Below are 20,844 nucleotides of genomic sequence, written 5' to 3'. Positions count from 1 at the left end.
TCATTGTCTGGCAACTGTTTGACATATGTATTACATGCTGCTAATCAACCCAAGCCTGAATGTTGTCCATGTCTTGCTGCAGTCAATGATTTCTGGCATAGACTGTTCAGTATCTGAGGAATTGTGAGTCATACTGAACACTGTACATTCATCTTAGAAAATTCCCATCTTTGACTTTATGATGAAGGAAATTGTCGAGGATCCTCTGCACTGACATTTTAGGGTTGTTTATCTTCTAACAAGTACAACTATCTTCCTTTATGTTAGGTATAATACTCCACCTAATTCAATATTTTTTCCCCAGATTTATTAAGTTTCATTTTACTAGGTCTTGTTAATGTCATACTTGGTCAAATACTGCTTTAACGTCAAGGCAGACATTCTCAGCTCCTTTCTGGAATTCAGCTTTATTTGTGTGTGTCTGATCTATAATAATCAAAATTGAGCATCATTGAGAAAGTTATTATTATGTACTGTTTGATAGTAGTACTGTTGGTGACACCTTCCCATCTTTGCTGCTGATTGGGAGTAATCTGATGGTATGGCAATTAGCCAGATTGGATTTGACCTGCTTTACATGGATGGGACATATGTGAGCAATTTTCCCGACTGTCAGGTACATGCCAGTGTTGTAACTGTACTGGTAAGCTTGTTAAGAGGCATTGCCAGTTTTGAAGTGCAAGCGCTGCTGCCAGACAGTATGCAGTGCACTCTTAATACCATAACTTGTGAACAACTTTGCTGAAGACTGGCATGTATGTTGCACGAATTGCAAGGGGAGGCTGAGATTGAGCATTCACTCAGCATTTATGGTTGAGGATGGTTGCAAACCCTTCAATCCTGTTTTTTGCACAGACATGTTAGGCTATTCCATCATTGAGACCTGATATATTTGTGGAGAAAGCTTATCCTGTTAGTTATTGATATAGCCACCATAATTCAAGATTAGATTCACAGGACTGAAGATCTTTGACTGGAACTATTCATTTGGAATGGTCTGTTTTTAACATGCTGCTTCTGTTGTTTAAAATCATGAAATCCTGTATTGTGGTTTCATCAAACTGACATCTCAATTTTAGATGTATCAGATGGTACTCCTGAAATGTCGACTCATACTTCTATTGAACCAGCTTTGGTCACTTGGCTTGATGGTAATGGCAGAATGAGCAATATCCTGAACCACAAGGTTACACACTGTGGTTGAATACAATTTTGCTGCAGCTAATGGCCCATGGCACTTCATGTAGCCCCAGTTTCATGCTGCTAGGCTTTGCATTATGTCGAACATTTACTTTTATTTTCATAATCAACATAACAGAACTGAGGAAAGTTTACTGGACCCAAAATGTTAACTCTGATTTCACTTCACAGATGCTGTCAGACCTGCTGAGCTTTTCCAACAATTTCTATAAATTAAGGTGATAACTGTTCTGTCTCTACCTCCTTTCACTTGGACTCCTTGCCTCAGTACATAACTTAGACAGCCATCATCACAAAACTATAGCAATGGTTCATACGTTTTTAATGAGGGGAGATAAAGTTCGAGTGTTTACTCTTACAGTCCTTAGCCTGTGACACTAGATGGAGACAAAGTCCAAACTTCATTGGTTCATTTTTCTGATGAAGGGTCGAGGCCTGAAACATCAGCTTTTGTACTCCAAAGATGCCGCTTGGCCTGCTGGGTTCATCTAGCTCCACACTTTGTTATCTCTGGTTCATAATTCAATTCCATTTAGAGCTCAATATGATGGTTCATATGCTCATTCCCATTTTATGCGAGAAATATACCACCATTATGTTGGATTAGACTGCTCAACAGGTATTCAGGACACATAACAGAAGCATTTACACTTTCATTAAAAATAGGTTAAATAAGGGCAATATTTATATAACAATGTTTCAGACTTTTTAAAAAATTAGTCTGCTCCAGAACTTGATTTGCCATTGTTAAATTCAGCCAGTAAATCCAAATGCTGACAGTAAGCTAGGGATCTGCAACAATATTATTCGGTCTATAAAGTTTAATTGCTGGCTTGTCCTTCTGAGTGCTAGATCACATTTAGATCATCTTTTACAAACATTCTCCCATATGTAACTGATTTCTGACATTTATTAACAACATTTTGCTGTTGTTGAAGTTCTTTTTGGCTGCTTTTGAAGCAGTTAAATTGTTGTCATCGGTGTTCTAACCCAAGCCCTATGTGCTTTTTGGCAATGTAGAATGACAGAAAACAGAAACAATCAGGTCAGAACAGGCCATCCATAAGAAGAAGGAGGAGAAATAGCAGCACAGTGTATAATACCCGTGAATCTTCAGATTAAGCTTTTCTCAAGTCACAGTTTCATCTAGGAATGATGCATTAGGCACTTGTGTTTTAATAAGAAGGCTGGCATTCATTGATATTACCTGCAATAGTCACAAAGCTGGACATGGAGAACAGCACATGTTGCTTTCAATATCACTGTATTCCTTCACCTTTGTGCCGTAGTTCAGGTTGTAGTAGATTGCATGAGTACTATTCTCAGTTTGCTGAACTCCACTGTTCTCTATACCAAACCCTAAGTAACATTCTCAACAGGTGAATTAAAGAAAAGTGGCAGACTATTAGGCTTTTCCCACATTGTAGCCTTTCCTAGCATTCAAGATGTCATAGACATCATATTGGATTATCACCATCACTAGCCAGGCAACTTTCACAATAGAGTAGAAATTTACTCCTTGGAATTAAATGTGGAAATTAGAGAGACACCACCTTTAGTTTTCAAGTCCTCATCAGATAAATGAGATTTAGAGATTTGGTTGAGAGTGGGACAAAACTAGCAGCTTAATGTTCAGGGATTTAGATATTTCAGGTGAAATAGAGAGGGATATAAAAGAGGTGGGGAGTTGCATTACTGATTCTGGAGTATATAACAGCTGTACTGATGGAGGCCAGGTGATTGCAGTTTCGGTGGGGCAGCATTTCAGGAACAATGGCGATAATTCAATATGTTTTACATTACTTTTGGATAAAAATAAAGGCAGTCCTCAAATGAAAGTACTAAATTGGGGAAGGGCTTACTAACATGATATGAGGCAAAAACTGGGGAATATAGACTGGGGGCAGCTGTTTGAGGGTAAATCTACATCTGGTATCTTGTAACCACTAGCTGATTGGAATTCAGGGCCAAAATGTCCCTGTGAAAATAAAGAATAGGGATGGCAAGATTCACAAACATTGGATGACAAGAGAAATTGAGAGATTATTCAAAAAGAAAAGGAGGCACAGGTTTAGGAAACTGAAGACAGGGAGAAATCTCAGAATAGAAAGATAGCAGGGAAATTTTAAACAAGGAATAGGGAAGGCTAAAAGGGGGCCATGAAATGTCCTTGGCAAACAGGATTAAGGAAAATCCCAAGGCATTTTATACATATATAAGGAGCAAGAGGCTTACTGGGGAAACAGTAGGTACACTCAAGCACAAAGGAAGCAATTTGTGCATGGAACCAGATGAAGTGGATGAGGTCCTTAAAGAACACTTTGCATTGATATTCACAAATGAGAAGAACATGGTGGATGGTGAGCTTCGGGAAGGGTTTGTGAATATTCTGGGGCACATCAATATAAAAAGGGAGGAGATTTTAAGTATTTTGAAAAGCATCAAGGTAGACAAGTTCCGAAGAGCTGATAGGATCTATCCTAGAATGCTGAGGGAGGCAGGTGAGGCAAAGCATGTGGGGCCTTGTACAAAATCTTTGTATCCTCATTAGTTGCAGGAGAGGTCCCAGGAGCCTGGAGAAGAGCCAATGTTGTTCCTTTGTTTAAGAAGGGCAACAGGGATAATTCTGGAAATCACACGTCAGTGAGCCTTACGTCAGTGGTGGAGAAATTATTGGAGAAGATTCTCAGAGATAGGACTTATGTGTATTTGGAAAAATATGGATTTATTAGCAATAGGCAACAAGATTTTGTGCAGGAGAGATTGTGTCTCACAAACAATTGAGTCTTTCTAGGAATGACAGTGATGATTGATCAAGTCAGGGCGGTAGATATTGACTGTATGGACCTTAGCTAGGCCTTTGACAGGTCCCTCATGACTGGCTAATACAAAAGGTGAAGTTATTTAGGATCTGTGGTAAGCTGATAAGACAGATACAGAGTGTGGGGCTGGATGAACACAGCAGGCCAAGCAACACCTTAGCTTTTGTGCTCCTAAGATGCTGCTTGGCCTGTTGTGTTCATCCACCCCACACTTTGTTATCTTGGATTCTCCAGCATATGCAGTTCCCATTATCTCTGAAGACAGATACAGAACTGGGTTAGTCATTAAAGAAAGACAGTCATGGTGGAATGGTGTTTTTCTGACTGGAGATCTGTGATTCCTGAATTTATAGAATCATAGAGATGTATGGTATGGAAACAGACCCTTCGACCAACTCATTCATGCCGACCAGATATTCTATATAAATCTAGTCCCATTTGCCAGTATTTGGCCCATTTCGCTCTAAACCTTTCCTATGCAGACACCCTTCCAGGTAGCTTTTAAATGACTAATTGTACCAGCCTCCACCACTTCCTCTGGCAGATCATTCCACACAAGTACCATCATCTGCATGACAATGTTGCCCCTTGGGTCCCTTTTACATCTTTCCTCTCTCACCTTAAGCCTCTGTCCTCTATTTTTGGACTCCCCCATCACAGGGAAAAGACCTTGACTTTTACCCTATCCGTGCCCATGATTATTTTATAAACCTCTCACCTCTCAGCCTCCAAAGCTCAAGGGGAAACAGCCCCAGCCTATTTAGTCTCTCCTTATTCTCATACCCTCCAACCTTGGCAACATCCTTGTAAATCCTTTCTGAACCCTTTCAAGTTTCACAACATACTTCCTATAGCAGGGAGACCAGGATTGCACAGAGTATTCCAAAAGTGACCTAACCAATGTCCTGTACAGCTGCAACATGACCTCACGCCTGTACTCAATGCACTGACCAATGAAGGCAAGCATGCCAAATGCCTTCTTCACTATCCTATCTACTTGCAACTCCACTTTCAAGGAACAATCAAACCGCACTCCAAGGCCTCTTTGTTCAGCAACACTCCAGAGGATCTTACCGTTAAGTGTATAAATCTTGTCCTGATTAACCTTTCCAAAATGCAGCACCTCATTTATCTAAATTAAACTCTATCTGATCAAGATCCTATTGTAGTCTCAGAATTTGACATTGATTCGGTCACCACTACGCCTTCAGGTTGTGCATTTCAGATCAGAACAGTAAATTGTGTAAAAGAAATGCACCTTGATTCCTTCCTAATTCTGTAGCCAATACTCAACGGCAGGAAAATGGGCGGGGAAGCATGGGAAAAGAATTATAGTCCAAAAATACTATATTCCACTTCATTCCCATCTTAATCAGAGGAAGGTTTCGATCTAAGTTGTTGGAAATGAACTGAACCCAGATTCCAGTGAGTAGACCTCTAACTCACTATGTGTCACTTTAAGCTATAAATTCTTCAAAAAGTTGTCTTCAGAGATAAATATTTGTAGTGAACATACTTACTAAATAAAAAAGTCAGATTACATATATAAAAGTTATAAGATCCAAAATTTAGAAAAAAGTAGAATTCTTAAACTTCTACCAGGCGTTACATAAACTCAAGATTAAATTAATGGCATATGGTAAGCAATAGTTTGAGTTATGCTTCAGCTCTTTTAAATCTCTGCTATGTTTATCCAGATTTGTTTGATGAGAACTTAACGGCATACGTTGGCTCTAAGCTCACCAATATCTCTAGCTTTAAATTCTCATTTTTGTTTTCAATTCTTTCCATGGTCTTACTCCACACTAACTTCAACCTTCTGAAACCTACAAACTTCTACGATGTCCAGTTCCACCAATTCTGGCCTTCCTGTAATCTCCTGTTTCCATTTGTAGCCACAGCATTTATTTGGTCATTCCAGTTCTATTTTTGGTGAATAATAACCTATAAAATGTTGATAGTAGGTGATTCAGTGACGGAAATGCCATTGAATGTCAAAGGTGATGGTTAAATTCTCTCTGCTTGGAAATGATCACTGCCAGACACTTGTATGGAGCAATTGTTACATGTGGCTTTGTCAAAGTCTGCCACTCTCATCTCACCTCTGAAATTCATTCTTGTCTCCATGTTTCAAATTTGAGATGATGACTGTAGTAGTTTTCTTTCCCTAAATGACATTAGTGAACCTGATGGGATGCCCACATTAATGGTGATTAATGGATAATTCCCAGGTTTTGCTTAAATGTTAAGTCAGCCAGGTTGACTCTGATTTGTCAGCATATTGTCCTGAGAAATGAACAAACCAAATGGTTCATAAATTTTGAATTCTGTAAAGAACGGGTCTTGTGCATCAATGTATGTAGCTTCTATTGCATCCAAACACGCCACATTGAGAACCCAAGATAATAAAATGTGAGGCTGGATGAACACAGCAGGCAAAGCAGCATCTCAGGAGCAGAAAAGCTGACGTTTCGGGCCTAGACCCTTCATCAGACCCCTCTGATGAAGGGTCTAGGCCCGAAACGTCAGCTTTTGTGCTCCTGAGATGCTGCTTTGCCTGCTGTGTTCATCCAGCCTCACATTTTATTATCTTGGAATCTCCAGCATCTGCAGTTCCCATTATCTCTGATACATTGAGAACCCATCTGAATATCTTAAACTTACGATTCTCCAGCAAATGTTATCCAAATGCAAAATCACGTCTAAGGTGGAACATTGAGTTGAAAATTTTGCAAGTAAAGGCTGGTTAGCTATGGTCAGCATCTGTACTGTTGTGAACAGTCAAATTGATACGTTGTTTAATATGATCCATAACTCTTCCGGACTTCTGGCCTATATACTTTGTATTACACAGGCACCAAAATTCAGACGCTGATAAAATATATTACTCATTTGTAGGACAGGAAAAAAGGATTCTGGGTTAAGTGCTGCACCCTGCGTGACCGACACCAACGCGTTGCTACTGCATAAGAAGCGTGTGAACGTGAGTTCTGAGGAAGGGTCACTGTACACGAAATGTTAACTCTGATTTCTCTCCACAGATGCTGCCAGACCTGCTGAGCTTTTCCAGTAATATCTGTTTCTGTAGCCACGTGAACTAGCTAGCTTCCCCTGTTGCTCAAAGCTTTTGAGATATTTTACCCTGCCAGGCTAATCATATTTCAGGACCAAGTGTGTAACCTTAAATATTTTCATCAGTTTGTGTAAACACACAGCAAGAAATGGTCAGATTAAAGTAATTATTATTCCACACGATGACTTCCAGACCTTAGTTTCTAATCAATTTCCAAGAAGCGGTGTTTGTATTGATAACTTTGTGAGACAAAATTATGAAAATCTAGACTAAGACATCGAGCTGTTGAATTCACCAAACCACATAAACGGTCACTTCGCTTTTTGTCAAGCTCAGCCCCGCGTCTGCTTGTGCAGCTCGAACGGCAGAAAATGCGTTTCTAAAGTCTCAAGAACAAATTGACCGGCATGCAACCCGTAGCCGTGTGGTATTATGGCTGCTGTAGTTCGGATCGAGTCAGTTTCTGTAGAGATTTACGTTAAATGGACTACATGTCCCACTATACTGTCGCGTCGCTCACGGACATGCGCATTGGTGCCCCTATGGTCGCTATATAAATCTGCTGCCAGGGGCTCGTCCTTGTCCAGTTCGCTGTTCGCCATGTTGGGAGCTGTTGGACGGTGCAGCCTGGGCGTGGTGCAGGCGCTCCGGCCCGTGGTCAGCCCCATATCACCGGTAGCGGGTGTACCCGGTGCGCTTTATTCACGTAGGTATCCTGGATTTCGGTGCTCTGCCTCTCCCGTTTGTCGCTGGCGCCGAGTTACTGAACATACGGTTAGAGGCCTGGAGCTTTCCTCAATGCACAGTTTCTCCGCCCCGACCTGCACCCGTGTTTCCTCACTCTGCGAACCTGCCATACGAACTTGGTATGTGAGTCGAGGTCGGTGATGGCAGTGGCAGCCGATGTTGTTTTTGATTTTTCTTTCTTTCGTCCTGTGGGCTGAAGCCTGGGGCCTAACGGCCTGGAATTGCTGCTTTCTCCTGTGCCCTTCCTTGCACTTCCTCCCCCCCCCCCAATTTGAAGTTTTGGCGGGTGGGCAGGCACCTAACTTGTACGTAGTCGTGGGTTGGTTTTATAGTCTATTGACTAGGTCCTGTCCGCTTGCATTTCTTTTCCAACGTGGATGCCCTTCAGCTTCACCTCTTTTTCACCTTGAAAGTTGATGGCAGCCCTGAACCGCCTTAGGGCAAGGTTTTGCAGACTGCAGGTTAAATATTTGCAGTGTTGTCCATTACCTTGCCCCTGCTACGAGTGGCAGATTGAATGTTTGAAAAATAAAGTACCATTGTTGGTCAATATCAGTGCCATGTTGCACTGTATATGTCGACTTTTTATATTGGGGCTGTGAAGATTGTAAGCTAAAATGGAACCTAGTGATTTGAGTACTGGGTGTACAGTATTTCCATAGCTATCTTAAGTTGGTGTGGTGTGTATATAAAAAAAATTCTTAAAATCTATGAAAATCTTAGTGATGCTGTGTGGCAAAGGTAAGAGGCAGTCTGGCTAACTTTGGCTGGAAGCCATGTATTAATTCTAACCAATATCATCAGGACAACAGCAGTGAGTTAGGCTGCTGTTAGGTGCTGGGTAAGCAATTAAGTGACAGTGCCATTAATTTGATAACTTAAATGCAGAATAGAATGAATGTAGCTTCCATCTGATATAAAGTCATTTTTAAAAGTCTAACACCTAGAAGCTGTCTGTGTTTACCTTGTTAGAATTCCAATTTGGTGAAAGGGGTAATTTTTTAATACCAGTAACCAGTGGTGGGAAACTAACTTCATTACTCTTTTTAGTCCTGAAAAGAGACCAGTCATCCCTTAACTTCTGTATGTACCATGGAATAAAAACCTTATTAAAGTAGTTCTAAAGTCTGTGCTAGGATCTTCTTTACAACTTTTAAATCTATGCTTGCCTCAGCCAAATCAAAGGCATGGTTGCTAAACTTGCAGATGACACCAGGATAGACAGGAAGCTGTCATGACTACATAGTTGTAGATGGTTATATGGATTGAGTTAGTGGACAAAAAAATGGCTGGGTATAATGTGGGGAAATATGAAGTTCGCTGGTAGGAAAAATAAAAAATCACTTTAATCGAATGTCTGCAGAATTGAGATGCAAAGAGACTTGCATGTTCAGCTGCCCAGTCACAATATTGATTACAGGATGTTCCTACATAACAGGGTCTTATCCTTTTTACAAGATGAACTGAATGTCAATAAGATGTTCATGAAATGTTAGTGGAGAACATATCTTGAACACTGAAGATATGGTCTTATTTAATGAAGATGTAAACGTATTGGAGGCAATTCAAAGAAGTTTACTAGATTGCTAACTGAAATGTGGATTGAGATTGGGTTGGACCACCTAGGAGGGTTGGCTAGTAATGTGCTAAGACCATTGTGTTCACTTTCTGTTTTGGCTGAAGTTACCATGAAGCTCCGAACTTCTGGGTGTGCCTCAGTTTAAACTACCAGTCATCTGAGCAGCCCAGTGATTACTTGACTTTCATTGAATCTGGAATTCCATTCGGCAATATTTCAATCAATTTCATGTAGGCTTGATCAAACCATGGAGAAAGAATGCAGTGAGGGGAAAAACAAGACACTGACTAGTTCATCTGTTAATGAATTAATTGGAATTAGAAATCAAGATATTAAAGCACATTATAAATTGATGATTAACAATTCAACATAGATTTTGTGTGGTTTTTTGACTATTGACTGCCCTGCAGTTTTGGACTTCCAGGTTGTTGAGTGGAGCTAAATCTTTGTTAACATTTCAGTGAATCTTGTCCTAATTCCTAGTGGTTGAATCTTGTAGGACAAAAATAATTCTGGTCTTCTGAAATTTTACTGTATTACATAGTGCTGTGGAAGGTACTACATCTAGTACAGTGGACCTAGGCCCCATTGATCATATGGGAGTTGCCTGAATTTGTGATTAAGGCAGATTTAATAGGGCAAGGTGGAGGGAATCTTTCATGATGGTATATGCAATCTCCAACTTTTTGTAATGAATATTAATTTCTGCATAAAATGCTATTAAACTTGTGTTCAGATTTCTTGATTCAGAAATCAAGAAGTTAGGATTAACCTTTTCATATCCCATGATAGTTTACTTCTATAATGTTGCTACCCATTATGGCTGGAATAGATGGTGGAAGTATTTCAACTTTAACATGAATATTAATTTCTCACGTAGGACGGAACTATGTTGCTCAAGCAAATCCCTCTGCCAAGGGAGCTGCAGCGAAAGGTCGAATTGTTGCAGTCATTGGTGCTGTTGTGGATGTCCAGTTTGATGAAGGGCTTCCTCCAATCCTGAATGCTCTAGATGTGACAGGCCGTGAGAGTAGGCTTGTGTTGGAAGTTGCCCAGCATCTTGGTAAGAGCAGTTTGAATTAACATGTAAAAGTACAGTTGAAAAATCAATGAAGAGACACTAAGACTTTCGTTCTACTGAAATGTCTGTAGACAAATAACAATCTGAGAAATGCTAAGTATTAGAAGTGTAAACTTTTCTACTTACAAGACTAACTGAAACCTTCACCTGTATAGGTGAAAACACTGTACGTACAATTGCTATGGATGGTACTGAAGGGTTGGTACGTGGGCAGGAAGTACTGGACACAGGTGCTCCTATCAGGATTCCAGTTGGGCCAGAAACTCTTGGCAGAATCATGAATGTCATTGGTGCACCCATTGATGAGAGGGGACCAATCACCACCAAACAGTAAGTGTAATTCTATTTGTAATATAAAGTTTTTGCTTCAGGCAGGTCTATGTTGCAGCTTCAATGTGAACTTTTTAGATAGAGGACCAAACATTTGGGTATTGTTTTCCCAATACCTTTTCACAGCATAGAATGCCCATAGTGTGGAAACAGGTGATTCAGCCCAAGTCCACATGGACCCTCGAAGAGCATCCCTACTACACCCATCTCTCTACTGTACCCTTGCTTTTTCCGTTGGCTAGGGCACTTCTGGACACCAGGCAATTCAGCATGGCCAGTCCACCTAGCTTTGACATCTTTGGTTTGTTGGAGGCAACCCAAGCACCTGGTGGAGAAAAGTATTCTCTGAATAATAAATCAGAATATTCACTGTTTGTTCTATAACTGAACTAATATGGACAGTTTACTTTCTGTCTTTGAATGATTGCAAGTAGCAGTGGAATTGTCTTAATCCTATCTACCCAACCTGATTTAACATCTGATCATAGCATGCAGTTTCAAATTGAATCAGTGTTTCTCCCAGTGTGTTGGTTTTATTAATTAGGTTAATATTTCACTGAATCTGATCTTTCATTGAGAATTTTGGTTATAACTCTGAGAATAGAGTACAAGAGCTTTGCATTCAGTGTCAAGTTAACACTTGAGTTCTGGAAGTATCAGTTTGTCACTATACACCTTGTTTCCAGTCTTTCAGACTACTGAAAACTGACGCATTATCAGAAGTACAATGTGGTTGATACACGCAACTGTTCTATCACCAGCAATTATAGTTGGATGATGTGGAGAAAATTGCAAGAGAACCTGGTATAAGAGATGTAGCTCAAGATGACATGTTTTTGTTCTTCATAACTAAATTGCCTTGGATCATGAGTTTAGTTTCTAGTGTGCATTGTACTGTTTAATTCTGTTGATTTCAGTGCATTGGGAATTAATTCACTCTGTGCTGGGCTTTCTCAGGGACTGTTCACCTTTTTGTCTGAACAAGTGGTTTCAAATTTTTGGATGACTTTGAATGTTTTGACAGTGCTGAGCAAATGTGTGGGAAGACTACATGGGAGAAAATGAATCTACCTAACTGGTTGGAGTGCAGTCTTTATGGTGATTGCAATTTGTACAATTGCAACATGATGATGAGCAACTTGAACCTCCAACCTGTAAAGAACTCATCAGTTTGAATGTATTGTTTTTGTCTAATTTCTAGTAAGTCCTCACCAATAGCCATACTCTGAACTGAAATATAGATTGGGGTGACAAGTGGTCTGTCCAAGAAACTTGCAATTTAATAAAAATTGAATTGGTCAGGCAAGTGCAGAATACTTCAGATGAAACTGTCATCTGGTGATCCTATTTGAGATGTATATTTGCATATGTTTGTGGGTTTCACTTGCACCAGGTATGCTGCAATTCATGCTGAAGCTCCTGAATTTGTGGAAATGAGTGTTGAGCAAGAGATCTTGGTGACTGGCATCAAAGTTGTAGATCTACTGGCCCCTTATGCCAAGGGTGGCAAAATTGGTAAGTAACTGAAAATAAACTTGAGCTGGCCTATATTAAATGCTTGTGTATGTATTAGTACACTTAAGAAACATTTTCATCCTTGGCCTTCAGTACAATTTTAGAGTGCAGCATGAAGACTTGAGTATATTAAATCTGCATCAGAGGCAAGTGCATGGTGTAAGATTACTGTCTGGATGAAAGATTATTATAAATGTCTTGCCCTGGCTGAATTGAAGCTATGGTTTACTTGAACTTTTGCAACTTATCATAGTGGCAAGTGCAGCTAAAGGGTATTAATCTAAAGGGTACACTTGTGAATTGTTAACCAGATTTCAGTTATTTCATTTGCAATTTAAAAATGAGCAACTCTGACCAAGGCTGATTTTACTACGACTTGTCATAGTCAGGTCTACAAGAAAAGGTCCTGTGGCCTGTTTGTCTGCCCAAACAACAATCTAATCTTGAACTTGGCAAGGGACACAAGGCTATTGCCATCCCAGTGTATATCAATATACTGAAATGTTAAGTGTTTCTGCCTCTAACATATTATTACAAGTGGAGTTCCAGATTCCCAACATCTGGGTGAAATAAAAACCCTCATCCTCAAACCTTCTGCCCCTTTAAATTTGTGCTCCCACTCATTGATTCATTAACCAAAGAAAAGGTTCTTCATGTTTACCCTTAGTCCCTCATTTTATACTTCTCAATCTCCTTCAGTCTGCTGAGGAAAAACCACTGACCAAATGAGCTAAAGATTACTGTTAATCTGTTTAGGTCTCTTTGGTGGTGCTGGTGTTGGTAAGACTGTACTTATCATGGAACTTATCAACAATGTTGCCAAGGCCCATGGTGGCTACTCTGTATTTGCTGGAGTAGGTGAGCGTACTCGTGAAGGTAATGATTTGTACCATGAAATGATTGAATCTGGTGTCATCAACCTGAAAGATGCAACCTCTAAGGTAAGTGTTAAATATTACTTGTTTTTTCTGTTTACATTTGAAAGTGTACACAAAGGTATATAACCACTAAGCTTGCCATGGAGTTCAGGTTTCCAGTCATAGCTTATTCTGATGTTAATGGTTGATTCTGCAATTATTGAAGATAAACAATTTGAGCAGGTAATAAAGTATGGAGGATCCTGAGCTTTGAGGGTATGGGATACAAAAGCAATGAAGTTAAAATCTTTTTAGACTAGTTCAGTGTCAATCAGTTGTTACACCCAGTTCTGCATATTGTATCTGAAGATGCATGAGACAATGCAGTGGATGAGGAGAAATTCTCTTGTAAAATGACAGGGAACTAGAGGGAGAGATTGAAGATGATTGACAGAATGAAAACTCTTCAAGTTGTTGTGATCTGGAATGCATTGCCTTATGTTTAATTGTCGCAAGGGTAAGAATTTGTGGGGGCAGTTGAACTAGGTCAGCTTCTTTCATAAATCTGTGACTGACAATGGCTTGAATGGATTGTTCATAAATCAAAACTTTTAGGATATGCACTGTACCAAATGTGGAACTGACTTGTGTGGAATAAAAACTGAACAATGGATGCTGTAATATCAAAACAGTGCCAAATTTAAGGTTTTGGAGTAGATTTGTAGCTCAGGTTGTGGATGTTGAGGTTGATTGGCTTGCTAAGCTGGTTTGTCCTGCAGACACTTTGTTGCTGTGCTTGGTAATGTCCTCAGTGCAGCTTCAAGTGTCAGTATGTTTCCCACCTGGCTTTTAAACTCTGGGATCTGTTGTGATGGGTTGCCTCACTTCAAGGCTTCCTCTGTAGTGGAATGTATATAGGGTCGAGTTCAACATGTTGAAGTGCCATGCTTCCCAGGAATTCTTGTGCTTGTCTCTGCCTAGTCTGTCCCAGGATCTTTGGTGTTGTCCCATTCAAAGCTGGGGTTCTCCTTGGCCATGTGGATTGAGATGAGCAAGTTTGATCATGCCTTTTTGTAGCCAGTTGGTGTTTGTGTACTCTTGTTAGCTTCCTTCCTGTTTGTCTGTAATGTTTCTTGCAGCCTCTGCAGGAGATCTTATAGATGACATTGGTCCTGTCCATGGTGGGGAGTGGGTCTTTGTTTTGAGTGATTTTTGCCATAGGGTTGATGTGGGTTTGTGTACCACTCTGATGTCCAGAAGTCTTTGAATTCTTGTGATTTTTCTGCTGTTACTGATGTAGGGTAGTGAGAGTTTCTGGGTGTAGGATCTTTCTGATGCTGTTCCTGCAGGTGGCATCTGACCCAGTTCTTTGGGTGTTGTTATCCTTGAACACTTAGAGGTATTCTTCCTCCTCTGTGTAGTTCCATGTTGCCGTCTTTAAATAGTGTTTGCATGCAGCTTTGTTTGTGCGCTGGGATGCTTGCTGTTGAAGTTCAGTACCTGGTCTGTGGCTTTTCAGTATACTTTCATTTTCAATTCCATTTGGTTTTGTGCTCTACCATCCTGTCCAGGAATGGGAGTTTTGTTCTTCTCTCAGTTTTATTCCAACTGTGGGGGGGGGGGGGTTGCGTTTGTGTTTCTCATTTGGTCCATTCAGCAATGACAAAGATGTCGTCTATGTAGCATATCAATACTTTAGGTTGGATTTGCAGAAGAGCAGTCCTTTCCCGTCTTTGCATCACTGCTTCTGCTAAGAGTCAAAAGATCGGACACCCATGGGATCACCTGTTGATTTGCTTGTATGTTTTTAATATTAAATTTAATAATAAAATTCACCAGAAGTGAAGAACAAACCACTCCCATTCCTGGACAACATGGTAGAGTGCAATACAAATGGGGAACTGCAAATGAAAGTACACTGAAAAGCCACATAGACCAGGTATTGAATTCCAATAGTAACCTTCCTGGCACAAACTAAGCTGTGTGCAAACACCCTTTTAAAAGGGCAACAACACAGCAGCAACATGGAATGATGCCAAGAGGAGGAAGAATACTTCTTCCAAGTGTTCAAGGATAATGGATATCCAAAGAACTGGGTCAGGAGATGCCTACAAGAATTTCAGAGATCTTGCACACCCCACGCTGCTCTCCTCTCCCTGCTGCGCCCCCCCCCCCCAAAAAAAACAGGAACATGTCAGAACTCACCAAGATTTCTATAACCACTGGGCATCAGTGGCATACAAACCCACATCAAACCTACAACAATTGCTCACTTGAACTGAAGACACCCCACCATGGACAGGACCAATATCATCTACAAAGTCCCCTGCAGAGACTGAGGAAACACTACATTGGACAAACAGGAAGGAAACTAACAAGAGTATGTGAACACCAACTGGCTACAAAATGACACCACCAGTACTCATCTCAGTCCACACAGACAAGGATCCCCATGACTTTGGGACAACACCAAGATCCTGGGACAGGCTAGGCAGAGATGAGCATGAGAATTCCTGGAAGTATGGCACTCTGAAGCAGGCTATTAACAAATATGTTGAACTCAACCCCATATGCATTCCACTACAGAGGAAACCCTGAAGTGAGGCAATCCATTGCAGTGGACCCCACACTTTAAAAGTCAGGTGGGAAAGCACACCAGTGCTTCATCAGTGGCTGCACTGAGGATGTTACCAAGCACTAACAAAACATGTGTGGAACAACAAACCAGCTCAGTGAGCCAACCAACATCACCACTGTACCAAACTGCTGGAAAAGCTCAGCAGGCCTGGCAGCATTTTGAGAGAAGTCTTAACACTTCAAGTGATCCTGCTCAGAACCTCTGCTCTAAAGAGTCACTGGACCTGAAACATTAACTCTTATTTATTGCAGCACATACTGCCAGACCTGAGCTTTTACAGTTAACTGAGTTGAATAGTTTGAAGGTGAGCTGAGTAGTAGAAAGGAATAGGATTTAATATTGTGGCAAAAGCATTGACCTATTTAATTAGCTTATCTTAAATGTCTGTCTATATCTTGTAGTTGATTCTTAGATGCGTTGCTGTAGATGTAAAGTAATTCTGTCCTGACTTGATTTCAATCTTTCCACAGGTAGCATTGGTATATGGTCAGATGAATGAGCCACCTGGTGCCCGTGCTAGAGTGGCATTGACTGGATTAACTGTTGCTGAATATTTCCGTGATCAAGAAGGCCAAGATGTGCTGCTTTTCATTGACAACATTTTTAGGTTCACACAGGCTGGTTCAGAGGTAAATGTTTTGAGGCATGCTTCTTCAGTGCAGTACCAACTTTTGAAACTTGTAACATTCTAGGTGGCTTTTCAATTTCTCCATTTTAGGTATCTGCTTTGCTTGGGCGTATTCCTTCTGCAGTCGGTTATCAACCAACTCTGGCCACTGACATGGGTACAATGCAAGAGCGAATCACCACCACCAAAAAAGGATCAATTACATCTGTGCAAGTAAGGTGGCCATCAACTAAAGTGGCCCAGTTATAGTAAAAGCAATTCTCCTGAATGTGTGTAAATTTTTGTACTGCTTATGCTTTGTACTAAGGCACTTCTTTTGTTTCAGGCTATTTATGTGCCAGCTGATGATTTAACTGACCCTGCACCTGCAACAACCTTTGCCCATTTGGATGCTACAACTGTATTGTCACGTGCAATTGCTGAATTGGGTATATATCCAGCAGTAGATCCACTAGATTCTACTTCCCGTATAATGGACCCCAACATTGTAGGGCAGGAGCACTATGAAGTTGCCCGTGGTGTACAGAAGATCCTACAGGTTTGTATGATTTTGTTTTTTCCTTTTTAAGAATCAAGATTAAAGCTTCACTGGTATGACATGTTTTGATTAATAGCTATAGCAAAATAACTAAGATCTCCTACTTGAAAGGTGAATCTCAAATGTGTGTAGTCAGTTTTAATTGTTTAGAATTTTTTAGAATTCTAAACATGTACAAAAATCTAGTTATGACGAAGGGTTTTAAAGTGGCATTATCCAAAGGTGGATGTCCTTTGAAGGCAGAACCAAATCAGTGGGTTAAGTTTTTTTTGTAATGAGTCAGGGTATTTATTTCAATATGGCTTGAGGGTTTTGTAATGGATACAAACGTATGCCTCTGTGGGGCTTTTGAACAAATGGTGTACAGAATAGCTGAGATATGGCTTTCCTTGACCTTATTTCCATTTTGCAGTTGAAAAAAAAACTTCAACTGTATAGCTAACATCTGACCTGAAATCTTCCCTTTTCCTCAAGTTTCTATCTAGTAAATATTCTATAAAGTATTGATTCATTAGCAACCTGGGAAGTTGTTGTTAGCTTTCATCTCAATTATTTATTGACTGGTTGAACACTACATTTTAAACTTAACATGAGTAATGGGCATCTTCCATTCTTTAGTTTTTTTTCTATCATTTAGAGAAAACAAAAACCTGTCTTTAACATCTAGTTTAAACATCTAGGTAAAAGCATTGGGACACAGTGGAATAATTCTTTCTTCGTTTCTACCACCCCCATTAGGATTATAAGTCTTTGCAGGATATCATTGCCATTCTGGGTATGGATGAACTATCAGAAGAAGACCGGCTGACAGTGGCTCGTGCTCGTAAGATCCAGCGATTCCTATCCCAGCCTTTCCAAGTTGCTGAAGTGTTCACTGGTCATCTTGGAAAGTTGGTGCCTCTCAAGGAGACAATCAAAGGTTTTCAAATGATCCTTCAAGGTAAGTTATTTGTAGCTTTCCTGCTAATCTATACTTAGTGCTTTCAGGTTGTTGTAGTTGAAGACTCTGCAAAATACAAAATAGAAATTCTGCTTTCCTCACTTATTGGCTCTTTTAAAACAGGTGAATATGACCACTTGCCTGAGCAGTCCTTCTACATGGTTGGTCCTATTGAAGAAGCGGTTGCCAAGGCCCAGAAGTTGGCTGAAGAGCACTCTTAACATTTGAACAGAAATGGCTGGTTGTATTGTAGCTTGTATGCATTATCTTTTAGATGTATTGACATCTTGACAAAGATTACAATGTTATTTAATGTTTCTACATCAAAAGATGAGAATAAAAGTTGTCTGACCACAATACCAAATCTGTCTTGATGAAGTGGCCAATATGTAATCTTAAGTTTGTAACTGCACCACATGCAAGAAACTTGACAGTGACAGATGCTAATTCCATTAATGTTTGCAAGCCTGTATTAAAAATTTATGGGTTGTGGCCTGAACCACGTAGGGTCTGTTGTTGATGACATTAAAGCTCATATTAATGATTTGAGGCTTAAAATCCAATAAATCAACCAGGTTTTTAAAGCACCTCAAGTTCAGTAAAGAACTGGGGAGCTTGAGGCCTAGGCTACTGCAGGCACTGAAGCAGTATAACAATTAAGGTCAAATGTAAATTGAACAGATGTCAAAGGGTGAAGTTTTAAATGTGGAGATTTAAAAATTGGCAAACATGTAATGAGTGAACAGAACTGGCTGTGAATTACAGATAAAGCAACTTCCAGTTTAAGGGTAACTATTTAAATTATCTATCTTCCACTAGAGGTGGAATATGTCCATACTTGAAGCATTTAAAATATAGTTGACTGGTTTTGAATTGGAATATCTTAAACAGTGATGCCTCTTGTGGCATTGAGTGAACTGCAAACTTGCACAGAAATGCAAACCCTTTGGAATAAATGTATTGAAGTCTTCAGAAGCAGTGATCGTGAATAATTAACTAAATGTTAGTGATTTTTTTAAATATACTCCTCTGCACACAACTTTACTTTTGACTAAGATTTTAGAATTGACTTAGACTGCATCTTTAGACTGGAAGGAAACACATGCATGTGTGGCAAGAAGATGCAAACTCCAGTCACCCAAGGCTGGATTCAAACTTTGGTCCCTAATGCTGGAAGGAAACTGCACTAACTACTGAGCCACCCTGACTTGCTTGAGCTGTGTTTTAACCTTGATTTGTGAATCCAACAAGTTTTTAAGATTTTAAAACCACTTCAACAGAACATGTTGAGACACTACTGGTGCAGGGGCAGGGACACTAATGTAGCATTAACCCAAAAACCCATTGTATTGTGAGTCCTAGTCACTTGGGTGTGTCAGATCATCACAGAAGTCGATGAATCAAATAAACCACTACATTGACAAAGATATACTGATACCAGTTTTAACCTGCTTGCTCATATCAGAACATATTCTTACAGCCTCAAATGTACCAAATGCCAACATTCTGGTAAATGTTGGCATCTTCAAACCAATCCTGGAAATGACTCCCAATACCAGGAAAAATCACAGGTGTGATGGCAAAGTGGCATATAGTTGGATGGAATTAGGCCTGCATGTCCTAAATGTTTATTTGGACCCCTTTGACGACTTCTTTGGGCAGGCAACATGTTTGACATGCTGTTATGAAACAATGTGGGAGACAACTACTTGTGGCTCATGGCAAATGTCATGTGATAATACATTTAATTCAATGGTATTGCTAGTGATGCTGAATAAACAATTATTCCTTCCAAGAGACCTGTGACCAGTCTATAATAACTAATACCCTTCCTCATTTCAGGATGCTGAAGGATGATACTTAAGTTTTAAGAATGTACAGACTTTATTCTTTCACAGTTTCAATCTCCTCAGACCAGGTGCTTTACCACTACTCTTTATGACCTTCATTGGGCCAGATAGTACTAATTATTCAAGTATCAAGCATTTGACTATGCTGATATGTATTTTTGGATGAAATAAGACTACACCCAATTGGAAGTGATACTTAATATGGGATTCAGAAGTTTTGTAGATAAGTTTTTAATCCAGGTAGAATGATAAGCCACACTATTAGCTCATTGCACAATTTTTTTTTCCACAGCACTTAGCTGAATCATGCATCTGCTTGAATATGGATAGGTGTTATGGCAATACAGATTCTTAATTTAGAAATTACTCTCTTGGCAAAAAGCAACAACTTCCTAGTCCCACCTTGTGGCAGAGATCCTCCTAGAACTGTAAACTATATTTGTGCCTATTACAAATGTGTGACCATGATTGGAGACCATTTCTATCCACCTCAAACTTTTAGCCTAATATACTTCAGGACTGTTGTGAAGAAAGGTCACCTGAACCCAAAACATTAAGTCTGATTTCTCTCCACAGATGCTGCCAAACCCATGTAGACTTGCCAGCAAATAACTGGTGTTTTCATTTTGGTACTATTCCACTATTGACAAAAGTATCTTGGGTAGGGAACACTTCAGTTCACAAAATTGTTGTGGGCATGTTTTATTTTCCATCTTTTACTTTAGCTGCTGGACAGAACCGCAGTTCTGGTAGTGGCATAACTTGTTTAACAAACTCCACTTTTCTGGAACACTGCATGCTAAAGTAAGATTTGACTACTAGAAACCTACTAGTTATGACTTTATTACCAGGCTGTTGATTGTGAAACATCATTTGTGACAAAAGTTCAATTATGTATTTTCCACCAGATGTGACTGCAGAGGTTGATTTGTTCCACTCAAGGAACACCATTCCCACCTTAACTGACAAGGGAATATAGAGAGATTCTAACGCAACTGAAGTATTCCAGGTTTTACATTGTACAGTATCTACCTACTTTAAGCACT

The 20,844-nt window shown here is 39.9% G+C and overlaps 1 protein-coding gene across 1 annotated transcript; it reads left to right on the top strand.

Annotated features, from left to right (window-relative positions):
* The first annotated feature begins 7,656 nt into the window (after positions 1 to 7,656).
* On the top strand, positions 7,657 to 18,312 carry atp5f1b (ATP synthase F1 subunit beta). The gene is made up of 10 exons (XM_048534361.2): positions 7,657 to 7,801; positions 10,302 to 10,484; positions 10,658 to 10,832; positions 12,226 to 12,347; positions 13,104 to 13,288; positions 16,313 to 16,471; positions 16,561 to 16,683; positions 16,796 to 17,008; positions 17,747 to 17,948; positions 18,072 to 18,312. Exons 1-10 carry the CDS (start codon positions 7,696 to 7,698, stop codon positions 18,167 to 18,169), a joined length of 1,566 nt encoding a protein of 521 aa, XP_048390318.1. The 5' UTR covers positions 7,657 to 7,695; the 3' UTR covers positions 18,170 to 18,312.
* Positions 18,313 to 20,844: the final 2,532 nt, after the last annotated feature.

This window comes from Stegostoma tigrinum, chromosome 7 (genome assembly GCF_030684315.1).
Source record: "Stegostoma tigrinum isolate sSteTig4 chromosome 7, sSteTig4.hap1, whole genome shotgun sequence".
Taxonomy (NCBI): domain Eukaryota; kingdom Metazoa; phylum Chordata; class Chondrichthyes; order Orectolobiformes; family Stegostomatidae; genus Stegostoma; species Stegostoma tigrinum.
This window is presented reverse-complemented; position numbering and strand designations above follow the sequence as displayed.